Source organism: Vombatus ursinus, unplaced genomic scaffold, assembly GCF_900497805.2.
Source record: "Vombatus ursinus unplaced genomic scaffold, bare-nosed wombat genome assembly UNPS02014802.1, whole genome shotgun sequence".
NCBI classification, from domain to species: Eukaryota; Metazoa; Chordata; class Mammalia; order Diprotodontia; family Vombatidae; genus Vombatus; species Vombatus ursinus.
Window position 1 is genome coordinate 30,264,903 of NW_020954580.1, and position 12,870 is coordinate 30,277,772.

At 38.0% G+C, this 12,870-nt stretch overlaps 1 protein-coding gene across 1 annotated transcript in view; it reads left to right on the forward strand.

Moving 5' to 3' along the window:
* VWA8 (von Willebrand factor A domain containing 8) overlaps positions 1–12,870 on the forward strand; it is a 399,466-nt gene that overhangs the window by 84,281 nt on the left and 302,315 nt on the right. Inside the window, exon 5 of the mRNA XM_027873608.1 lies at positions 10,397–10,564. Coding sequence (XP_027729409.1) covers positions 10,397–10,564 — 168 coding nt within the window. The remainder of the gene's footprint in view (positions 1–10,396; positions 10,565–12,870) is intronic.

The window sequence follows — 12,870 nt, forward strand, 5'->3', positions numbered from 1 at the left end:
CACACACACACACACACACACACACACACACACACACACACACACACTCTGTTTGCTTAGTTTTTATCAATGAGAAGTCAAAATATTTTGTTCCAATGCTATTTTCAGTGTTTTTGTTACTCTATTAATCTGGAGGGATTGGTATGAATAATGTTAAATGTTAGTCTGGTTCTAATGAAGAGGGTTTGTTAACCCATAGCTAAAACTAACCTCTTTAGAACAGTATTGAACATTTACTACTCTGTTTTCTACCTGAAATCATCCTTTTCCATGTTCGTTGCTTTTCTGGTCCACGTTAGTTCTTTGTGAACTTTATTTTTCTAGTATTCATTTTAATGAAAAATTTCTGTTTTCCATTTGCAAGAAATTCTTCAGCTATCTCAAACTTCATAAAATTTTAAACTTATCATTCTGTTCACCCTTATGGTCTTGTCAGCATCTTCTATTTCTTCTTCTTCTTTACTCCTCTTGTAAAACAGCCTTTCCACTGCTTTCTGGCTGTACCCTTTGTTACCTTCCTTTGATTCCTTTTTGAGGCTTATTTTCTCTGGGAAACCTCCCAGTTAACTGTGGGTCTAACCGTTCCATATGCTGAGACGTAAAAGAAAGTTGAATGCTATGTACTACAGGAGGTATAGACTGGATTGTTGCAGTTGCTAACACTTTCCTTGCAAAGCTGTGGACCAGAGTCTGAATGAGACAGTGAGATGAAAGGGTGAAATTCACATTTTGAAAGTACCCTTGGCCCGTGGGCCCTTCCCTTTGGTTTTCCCATTTGGATTCCTTAAAAACAACATGCCTACTCCAGGATAAGTTCATCCCCAGAAATCTCATCGTCATGGAAATTGCTTCATCTTTGATACTCAACTCCTCTGATTGCCTTCCCCCTCTGATTGGAGGGCTGGAGGGCAGAGTACTGTACAAAATTCCTCTCAAGGCCTTCCTTTATACAGGGCTCAGAATTTTCCAGCCAGCTCTTCATTTCCCACTAGCTGCTCTGTTTGGTTTTGACTCCATAAATATCATGTCCCAGGACAGGTACCCTCTGGTACCCCCTTCCCCTTTTTAACTTCCTTTTGGGTATTTTCTTCCTCTATTAGATTGTAAACTCCTTGAAGGCAGGGACTGTCTTTCTTTTACTTATTTGTATTCCCAGAGTGCATAGTGCCTGGTTAAGCAGGTGCTTAACAAAGTATTTATTGACTATGACTATGGTGACTTTGACTATAACTATGACTATGTATGGCTCTCAGAACCTGCTTTAGGCTGCCAAGTGGCTCAGTGTATTCTGCCACCACTCCAGTGCATCAGCTCACACCTGGACTATTGTAATAGCCTGCTACCAGTGGGTCTGCCTGCCTCAAGTCACTCTTCACTCCAATCCATCCTCCAGCCACTAAAGTGATTTTCCTGAAGTGCAGGTCTGATCATGTCAACACATATATCCTCCCCCCCCCACCCTGTGCCTCCCTGTCTCTCCCACCCCCCATATACTCCCGTGGCTCTTTATTGCCTCCAGGATTAAATAGAAAATGCTCTATTTGTCATTCAAAGCCCATTTCTTAGCCCCCTACTAACTTTCCAGACATCTTACCCCTAACTTCCCAACAGGTCCTCTTTTATCGACTTACACTGGCTTCTTGGGTATTCTACAAGCAAGGCACTCCATCTCTCAACTTCAGACGTTTTCTCTGGCTGTCCCTAATGCCTGGAATGCTCTCTCTCAACTCTGCCTGCTAAATTCTCTGGCTTCCTTTTAAGTTCCACTAAAATCTCCTCTTCTATAGGAAACTTTTCCCTACTCCTGTTAATTCTATTACCTTCCCTGTGTTAATTATTTCCTGTTTATCCTTAATATGGTTTGTTTGGTATGTATTTGTTTGCATGAATATTGTCTCCCTTATTAGATTGTAATGTATCCCCAGTGCTTAGCATAGTGACTGATGGTATTGTTATTGTTGTTGTTCAGTCATTTCAGTCGTGTCTGACTCTTCATGACCCCATTTGGGAAAGTTTTCTTGGCAAAGATACTGGAGTGGCTTGCCATGTCCTTCTCTGGATCATTTTACAGATGAGGAGACTGAAGCAAACAGAGTTAAGTGACTTGCCCAGGTTCACACAGCTAATGTCTGAGGCCAGATTTGAACTCGTCCTCCTAACTCCAGGTACTAGCTGCTGGGCACATAGGAGGTGCTTAACAAATGTTTGATTTATTGATTTGTTGCAGGCTGGCCCTGCAGGAAAATGCAGGAACTCAGGAAAGACCTGAGTTCAAATGTGACCTCAGCTACTTATTAGCAGTATGACCCTGGCAGGTCATTTGACCTTTGCCTGCCTTAGTTTCCTCATCTCTGCAATGGAGATTGTTGTGAAGGTTGTTGTGAGGATCAAATGAGATATTTGTAATGTACTTAGCACAGTGTCTTGCACTGTGTAAGTGCTTAATAAATACTTACTTTTTCCTCCTCCCCTTTCTTCCATTAAGGGAGGGTACCAAGGCCAGCCATTTCTTACCATGCTGCAATTTTGACTCCTTCGCTAGCCTTCGGTAGTACCTTTCTCACTACCCTCCCCCTCCCAGCTTCCTTTTATATGCTGTCAGCTCCTCATTAGAATGCAAGTTCCTTGAGAGCTAAGATTGTTTTGTTTTTTTTTTTGCTTGCATGTGTTTTAGTATTCCTAGCCTTAGCATAGTGCTTGCACATAGTAAGCTCTTAATAAATTCTTGTGTACTGATGACTGTGCCTTTAATTTCTTTCACTTTCCATGTACAGTTACTTTCTTTGTCAAATGGTAGCTGTACCCACAATAGGGAATGGTGTCCCTTGTCTTTTTCCTTCTTCCATCTGGACTGTATCCACACAGAGGGCCTGGACTACACCAAAGGCATCTACAGTGGTTAAAGCAAACTGAGAAGTCATTTCTCTCTAAGGTTAGGTGTTTAATTATAGCCTGTATTTTCATTGGTAGTCAAAGGACAATTTTCTGCTTGGTTCACAGTTGGGAAAAAAGCCTTAATTTTGGTCAAAAAATTTCTGCTTTGATCGGGGAGAAATGGGTAATTTTGGCTCTGTGGTGTTTGTAAAAATAGAGTATGATATTTAATCTGAGTTTTATGACAGGCATGATAGAAAAAATTATCTTGTTTTTAATAATCTTGCTAGCAGGCCATAATAAGCCATGTATTTTATTTATTTTTAGTAGGAACAGTACTTTTTTTGGAGTAAAGGACGTCCCAAAAGATTCTTATAAAAAGCAACTCATTTGGGACCCTGAGATGTGATTTTTAAAGGCATCTATCCATGTTTTCTGTTTTTGATAAGTAATGTAACAGAAACCATTTTATATCAATTTGTCCAATATTACTCATTTTCTTTAGCTGTTGCTTAGGTAACTACACCCATGTGTTTTTTGTTTTTTTTTTTAGGGTTGCAAGATTAGTGATATGTTGGTATTAAAAAAGGATTTTTAGCACTGAGGCAGAAGTAGTGAAATGGAAGAAACTATGATAGTGGATCCCATTTGGCATACTTAAAAATTTTATCTTAAAAATTTTTTTTTAAATTAAAAAAATATATTTTTAAAAAACAGTAAATAAATGCCCCAAATTTATTGATTTCTGTTTGTTATGGTTCAGTCATTTTAGTCATGACCCCATTTGGGTTTTTTTTTTTGGCAGATACTAAAATAGTTTGCCATTTCCTTCTCCAGCTCATTTTACAGATGAGGAATCTGAGGCAAACAGGATTAAGAGACTTGTGCAGGGTCACATAGCTAGTATGTGTTTGAGGCCAGATTCGAACTCAGAAAGATAAGTCTTCCTGACTTCAGGCCCAGTGCTTTATCCACTGCACCACATAGCTGCTTATTGAATTCTGTAGCATAGTACAATGATATATACTCATGCACAGTCATATATATATATATTATACTCATATGTGTATATGGAGTTTAGGCACTTTCCCTACTTAAAGAATATAGTTTGCAAGTTTGCTTTGTTTTTGTATGTCTATTTAGAAAAGATGAATAATTTGCTCTTCTTGAGACTTATCAGGATTGGGACTTAGTTTTATTTTTTTAAGATCTCAAAAGAGGAACACACTCAATTTAACAAACAGTTATTGAGTGACTGCTATGTGTCAGGTGTATCTGATACTGTAGGGATGCAAAGATGAACATAAGGTCTCTTCCTTCAAGCATCTATTTAGTGGGAGAGATAATAGATAGCTAAATAACTAAAATACAATGCAGAATGTTCTGTATGCTATACGACAGGTAGTATGAGAGAATCAAGGAAGGAGAAACTCTTTCTAACTTAAAAGGGAACAGTAACTCCTTGAGGAGGGTGACATTTGAGCTACACTAGGAAAAGAAGATAAAATTTTGCTGCGACAAACATGGTGGAGAAAGTATTCCAAGAATAGGAAACAGCTTGAGCAAAGGCATGGAAGCAGGAAAGCCCCTAGTGCATTTAGGGAGGAGTAAGTAGTTAAGTTTGAAGTGTGAGATGAATAGCAAGGATGGAATGAATTTATTAGTCTTGAAGTGGAGAAGCCAGTTAGAGGGACATTTCTAGAGACTAGGCAAGAGAATAAAAGAGCCGAAACTAAGGTTATTTCTAGTGGTAATGAATGAGAGGAGGCAGGTGGATTCAAGAGATATTTCAGAATTCAACTCAAGTGGGTCTTGGAAATTAGGCAACTGGGATCATGATACTCTGTTTTCGGAAATTAGAGAAAGGAGGAAGTAGTTTTAGTGAAAACATGCTATTTAGTTTGTAAATATACTAGTAGCATACATAGTTATTTGCATTTGTAGAATGTGCCTTGTTGAGAACAAAGATATTCCAGGGCTTAGCCCAGTGTTGTTCTAAGAGCTTAATAAAAGCTGGATTGACTTTTGTCATCAGTGCTATTTCTCAACCTTCCTGATTTAGGGCCATTTATTTGTATGCTAGGCTTTACCAGAGTTATCCCTTCTACACTGTAACTTATCCTATTGTAGTTTTGATATCTCACCAGTCAGCATAAGGAATTAAATGGAAATTTTGGGGGAGTCTTGCAGAAGCTGCAGATAACAGGCGAAGGCCAGCAGACAACACAAAGTTTAGAAACTCAGAAATACATAAAATATATGTATAGTATTGTATCATATCAACATATTTTATCTTTTAATACCATAATAATTCAGACTTCTTCTCTCGTATGAAGAGAAGGCCAAAAAATTTTACGTGGATTTTTCAGATCTTAAGGGCGACATGTCCCTACACCCTTGTAACATGGAAGGAGAAACTGTACACTGTAAGCTCAGTGAGGGCAGCGGTTCTCTCTTACCTGAACTTGATGGCTGCTGCAAGATCTAGCATAGTCCTTGCTGAATTCAAACAAAGGTTCTGACACTATCCTCCTTTGATTTTGTAGTAATGTTGTTTTTGTTAAGTCATTGGCATTATATCATCTAGTCTGGATATCATTGTGTCCTGTGATAATAAGAGGACTTCAGTTTATTGAGCAGTTTTCCTCCACTGTCTGATTTGAATCTGACAACAATTTTATGTTGAGGGTAATGCAAGTGTTTATCCCTGTTTTCTAGATGATGACACAAAGTACACCCAAGACAGAGTAAAATTACAGGTCAATTGAAAAGTAGAGCCCTAGGAGAGATACAAAAATAAATATCATCATTATGAAATAAGGCACATACACGAATTATTGACAGTACAAAGTGGAACTTATTAAGAGTGTGAGAAATGGGGTTCAGTTACCTCCTTGGTAGGGTTAGGGGTTTAGTCCAACCATGCAGCCACAACTCACTGCTCCCCTGGAAACATACCATGCGGAGTTTCATCCTCCCTCAAGAAACAAAACTTAAAACTGAAGTGAACAAAGGAGACATTTACTTACAGTTCTTGCAAGAAGTGGGTGTTACCTCAAAAAAGACACACACCCTGTCAGACACTAGAGCAAGCCTTCTATGCAGTTAGTTCCTTCTTGCCCCTTACTTCAGAGCCTGGATTGGTCCAGCTCTTCCAGGTTACAATCTTCCTGATAGTCCCACTTCATAACATGTCTCTCCCCTCCTGTTAACATATGAAATATGCCTAGTTTTGTGCTATTGCTCCCCTCTGGGCAGAGAAGTTAGTATTAATGAGGTCATTACACATTTGCACTCTAAGTAAAGCTTAACCTTTATCCTACTTCCAGCCTCTTTAACCGAACAACCAATTTCATCCAATTTTAGCCAGTTCTAGAACCTCTGACCTAGAGCTACCTTTTCTCTCAATTTCCTTATATGGAAAGATAATTGTTTCTTACCTCTCACAAGAGGGAGGATAGAAAAAAAGAGAATGGAACAAGAACTATCTCATTTTATTTTTTTCCATCTCAAAGTTCTTATCACCAGTTTCTAGAGAGGAAAGGAAATACTTTTCCCAGCTATGTTTGAGCTAACAGAGTTAGTAACTACGAATGAATTTAGTTCTTCAAAAAACTTGGCAAATGATATCTTTGCCTTCCCCTTCCTTCCTTCCTTCCTCATTTCTTTCTTTCTTTCTTTCTTTCTTTCTTTCTTTCTTTCTTTCTTTCTTTCTTTCTTCCTTCCTTCCTTTCTTTCTCTCTCCTTTCTCTCTCTCTTTCCCTCCCTCCCTTCCTTTTCTTTCATTCTTCTCTTCGTAGCAAGTATCAACTACCTAAACATGTGTGCTTTTCTTTTTTTTTTAAGTCTGTGACTTTTTATAAACTAGACTGAATATAATACAGGAGGACTTTGGCCTAGTGAGATACTGTTAGTAATACACAAACACTTAGAACGTCTCCCAAGACCTTTTACTAATCTGCTGTCAATATACGTGTGTGTCCAGCATGCAGCTGACCCTGTTTTAGTTTTGGAGCTATAGTAGTGTTTCTTTTTATTTATTTATTTATTTATTTATTTTATTTTTAACGTGTTTTTAAAACTTTGGGTTACAGATTTTCTCCCTTCCTCCCTTCCCACCCACCCTCATTGAAAAAGCAAGCATCTCGATAGAGGTTATAGATGTGTAGTCATGCAAAGCCCTTCCATAGTAGTCCTGTTGTGAAAACTAAGTATATTTCCCTTGATCCTATCGTACCCCCCATTTATTCTGTTCTCTCTTTTGACCCTGTCCCTCCTCAGAAGTGTTTGCTTTTGATTATCCCTTTCCCCAGTCTGCCCTCCCTTCTATCAACCCCCTGCTCTCTTGTCCCCTTCCCCCCCTTATTTTCCTGTAGGGTAAAATAGATTTCCATACCCCATTGTGTATGTTATTCCCTCCTTAAGCCAAATCCTTATGAGAATAAGATTCACTCATCCCCTCTCACCTTCCCCCATTTCCCCTCCACTGTAAAAACCTTTTCTTGTCTGTTTCATGTGAGATATTTTACCCCATTCTACTTTTCCCTTTCTCCTTCTCCCAGTATAATCCTCTCTCACCCCTTAATTTTATTTTCCAGATGTCAGCCCTTCATCTTCAACTCACCCTGTGCCCTCTATCTCTCTATCTATACATACATATAATTTTTTCTCTCCCACTACCCTAATACTGACAAAGGACTCATGAGTTACAAATATTGTCTTTCCCTGCAAGAATGTAAACAGTTCAACCTTAATAAGTCTCTTATGATTTCTCTTTCCTGTTTACCTCTTCCATGTTTCACTTGAGTCTTGTATTTGAAAGTCACATTTTCTATTCAGCTCAGGTCTTTTCCACAGGAATTCTTGAAAGTCCCCTATTTCATTGAATGACCATTTTTTACCTTGAAGGATTAAACTCAGTTTTGCTGGGTAGGTGATTCTTGGTTGTAGTCCTATCTCCTTTGCCCTCTGGAATATCATACTCCATGCCCTCTGCACCCTTAATGTAGAAGATGCTAAATCTTGTGTTGAATTGTTTCTTTCTGGCTGCTTGCAATATTTTCTCCTTGACTTGGGAATTCTGGAATTTGGCTACAACATTCCTAGGAGTTTTCCTTTGGGGATCTCTTTCAGGAGGTGATCGGTGAATTCTTTCAATTTCTATTTTGCCATCTGGTTCTAAAATATCAGGGCAGTTTTCCTTGATAATTTCTTGAAAGATGATGTCTAGGCTCTTTTTTTGATCATGACTTTCAGATAGTCCAATAATTTTTAAGTTCTCTCTCTTGGATCTATTTTCCAGGTAAGTTGTTTTTCCAGTGAGATATTTCACATTCTCTTCTATTTTTTCATTCCTTTGGATTAGTGTTACAGTGCTTTGATTTCTCAAATTGTCACTAGCTTCCAATTTCTCCATTCTAATTTTTAAGGAAGTATTTTCCTCAGTAAGCTTTTGGACTTCCTTTTCCATTTGGCCAGTTTTGCTTTTTAGGACATTCTTTTCCTCATTGGCTTTTTGGACCTCTTTTGCCATTTGGGTTAAGCTACTTTTTAAGGTATTATTTTCTTCAGTATTTTTTTGGGTCTCCTTTAGCATTGCTCTCAGTTTTTCCTCTACTTCTCTTACTTGCTTTTCAAAATCCTTTTTGAGCTCTTTCATGGCCTGGGACCAATTCATATTTTTCTTTGATGTAGGAGCTTTGGCTTCATTGTCTTCTTCTGGTTGTATGTTTTCTTCATCTTTGTCAAGAAAGTAAGATAATCTAGTCTGATTCTTTTTGCGTTGCTTGCTCATAATCCCGGCCAATTACTTGAGTTAAACTCTTTGTTAAGGTAGGAGTCTATTTCCAGTGTGGAGAATGTACTGTCCCAAGCTTCAGGGGTTTTGTGCAGCTGTTTTCAGAGATACTTCTAGGGACCTGTAAATTTTCCTTTCTTCCAAGGTTCTATGATCGAGGACGAGGTGTTTACCCCTTTCCTGGTCTGTGCTCTGGTCTATGGGCACTCTTTTCTGTCTTGGAACTGTGAGGACGGTTTGCTCTCCACAGCCACTACAAGCTCTACCACGCCAGCGCTCCTCCTCACCCCAGAACTATGTGTGTGTGTGTGTGTGTGTGTGTTTTTTTTTAAGTCTGTGACTTGTTATAAACTAGACTGAATACAATGCAAGAGGACTTTGGCCTAGTGAGATACTGTTAATAATACACAAACACTTAAAGAGTCTCCCAAGACCTTTTACTAAACAGCTGTCAATATACGTGTGTGTCCAGCATGCCTCTGACCGTGTTTTAGCTTTGGAGCTATAGTAGTGTTTTCAGGAAGTGTTTTTATTACTCATCTTTCACTGTCTGAGATAGGGTTACAATATATCGATGCAGTGGGCTCAGTGTTAGTGTGCTCTATTGAAACCTCTCTGCTTGTGATTTAGCCAAGGAGTTTTAGATCCTTAACAAAGAAACCATCTTTCTGTTTGTAAATCCATTCTAATATCATTTTTGAAGGGAGGAAGTTTACAAAAGAAAGGAATGAAAAGATTAAATCCCATCACATAGACAGCTACTGTGGATTTTTTTTTTTATTTCAAGGTTTTTTTATGTTCATCTGGGTTCAGGTCTGGTTGTAGAATAGATATTTATATTAAAAGTTGATCTCTTTCTATCACTGAATATGGCACGAGGAAAATTAGCTTCTAAAACTTTCTTTGTGGACCAGTAAATTTTGACTCTTTGGGTATAGACCCTTTAAGGAGAAAATGAGAATTTTCCCATTGCTTTTATTTTATTTTTTAAGCAACTTTTTTATTCTGAACTTAAGAAATAAAACAATCATTTCCATAACAAAGTAGAATAAAAGATTGCACATGAAACTGTAACTCTATTATGTACAATTTGTTTTTCCTTTTAAATATATAATAAAGTTGTGTAACTTTCTTCCCCCCCCCACCCTAGAGGTGGCTACCATTAGACACAAGTATGTATGTATGTGTGTATGTATGTATGTGTGTGTATATATATATATATAATATATATGTATGTATGTATGTATAGTGAATACTGTTTCATGTGAGATATTTTACCCCATTCTACTTTTCCCTTTCTAAGTGAATAGATAATGTGCCTTCAATCAGGTTCATTGAAAAAAAACCCAGATATTTATAGTACTTAAGAGAGTTATTATTGTCAATAGTTTTTCCTTTTAAGCTTCTTGCTTTGTACCATGACTTTTGTCTTAATTTTATTTTTGGAACTTTATTGATAGGGTTTCTTCATGCCACAGGTAGTTCCCAATATATTTCCCCTTCACTGACCTCTCTTTTGTAACCAGTCCAGTCTCCCAAATCTTCTGACAGATTGACCAAGTATAAAAGTCTATCCATCCAATGTTTTGCACTCATAGTACCTTATACTTCACTGTTTCCTATAATTTATAGCTTCATTTTTTTTAGGTTTCATGTGAAATTATGCCATATTTTGCTATTTTCCATATCCTGATTTTGATATTTTATTATTGTTGTTGGGAAAAGTGTGCTGTCCGTGCTGCCACAGAAGGTAGAACCCTTGTGCTCGAAGGCTTGGAGAAGGCAGAAAGGAATGTCTTGCCTGTTTTGAACAACTTATTGGAGAACAGGGAGATGCAGCTTGAAGATGGACGCTTCCTCATGTCTGCTGAGCGTTATGACAAACTCTTACAGGTAAGCAGAGGAACAAATACTGTTGCTTTCTGTTTACTTTGATCTTGAGATAGGGAAAATTCTTCTGTGATTTCTGTTCCCAAATGATCGTCATAACCCCTCCATTTCCTTAGGCAAATCCACATGACTCAGCCATTTGCCCAGTGCACCTTTGTTGACATACGATTGGCTGAATTCATGTGAATATTGCCCATGGAGGGTTTCTGAGACATTAGCTGTTTCATAGATTCCATTTGAAGGTAAACCACTTTCAGTTACATTCAGGAAATCCTATGGTGTGTACTTATATGCCTGGACTGCAGCTTAGTGAAATAATGTCTGCTTGCATTTTAAGAATGTCTAACAATCCTTTTCTTCCTTTCTTTTGGCAAGGAACTATTAATCTTTCTATGGCTTCTTCTTCTTCTTATTCTGTTATTCCCTATTTGCCGAGCATGATGCTCAGCAAATCCTTTGGGATTGATTCATTGAAATGTCCCCAGTTGCTAACAGAAATAGCAGATTTTTGTTGGGATTGTTGCTTTTTAAGCTCTCTGATGTTGTCTAGCTCATTTATCAATCTATGAATAACTTAGACTGAATACCTTGGGACTCATAAAAGGAAGCTAGTTCAAGAGCTATGACAAGCTCTCAATAAATAAATTCTGGTGACATGGAATCAAATTGTTCCATTGAGTAATAAAATGGAGTGGTATCATATCTTTTTCTAAAGCTTATTTGTGCTTTATCTGACAGTCTTCTGATCCACCAGTATAACAAACAAGGGAACTGGTTAGGAGAGAGCTCATTGATGGCCTCAGATGTATAGGGACAAGAGTTGGCCAAGAGGAAAGATAACGGAGGGTCAATGTAAGAGAGTGGTTTAGTCTTGTAAATATAGTATCAGGAAAGATGGAGCAGAGGGGGTTGTAGAATTATGATTCTAGATCTGGAAGGGTTCTTAGAATCTAGTCTAGTCAAAGGACCATAGATTGAGAGCTCAATGGGATCTAAAAGTCATTGATTAGTCCAACTCTCCCTGACCCCCATTTTACAGAAGAGAGAAACTGAGACTCCCAGATTTGAAATGACTTTCTCAAGGTCACACAGGTAGTAAGTAACAGCAGTAATTGTTTTCTTTTTTTAAAAAGTTTCAGGAAAGTGAAACAATGACATTAATGATAGGTGACGTTTATAGCTTTAAAATTTGCTAAGAACTTTACATAGGTTATCTAATTTGAGCCTCATAGCTACCTACCACAGGTGTTGTTATCCATATTTTAGAGATGAGGAAAGTGAGGCTCAGAGATGTTCATTGTCTTCTTCCTGGTCATACAGCTAACAAATGTCAAAGTTGAGTTTCCAAACCAAGTCTGGCTTAATCTAGCACTCTAGTTTTTGTGCCGTGTTGCCTCTCAAGAAAGGGAAATTGGAAAATGATCAAAAAATGATTAACTGTTATTGGAAACCTAAGATCAATGAGGAGATATTAAGGGAGTTCAAATACCTTTTTTTTTACATCCAGGGTACTAAAAGAACTAGCAGAGAGGATTGCTGAGCTATTGTTTGAGGAGTTATTAAAAGTGGAAGAGTTGAGGTGAGTGTTTGTTATGATGATTTTCAGAACAGGGAAGAAGGTAGATTATTGTAGATTCAATGTCAAATCCTAGATCTAAAAAACTTTGTTAAATATATTTTACAAGCACCCACAAAGGATTGTGCTGACAACTAACTACCAAGGAGTGTGGGCTAAGTTCAAACAAGACATTCCACACTCACCTTATCTCTTTTTCTGATATGTCACTAAGGTGATAGGGCAGGAGAATGCCACAGACACACTGTGACTGGATTTCACAAGGTACTTGACAGTCATTGAAATCCTTGTTGACAGTATGGAGAGCCACAGGCTGGATGATAGCACAGTTAGGTTAACTTGGAACTTGTTGAAATACTTAACCCAGAGAGAGGATATTAATGAATGAATGCCATCCTGAAGAAAAATACGTGGTGGAGTGCTGTAGAGTTCTATCTTAGGGCCTGTTCTTGTCCATACTTTATTTTCAGTAACTTTCAGAAGCAGTTATGGATAGAGACCTAACCTCAGAGGCAAACATGGTGCACAGGAAAGAGTGCCGGCTATGGAGTCAGGAGTCCTGAGTTCACATCTTTTCTCTTCCCCTTACTACTTAACTGGCTCTGGACTTCAGTTCCCTTCTCTTTAAAATAAGGGATTTGGTAGGGCTAGATGACCTCTAAGTACATGTCTATCTCTGAATCTGATGCTGTCCTATTTCTGACACATACTACCTGTTTGATTGTGAACAAGT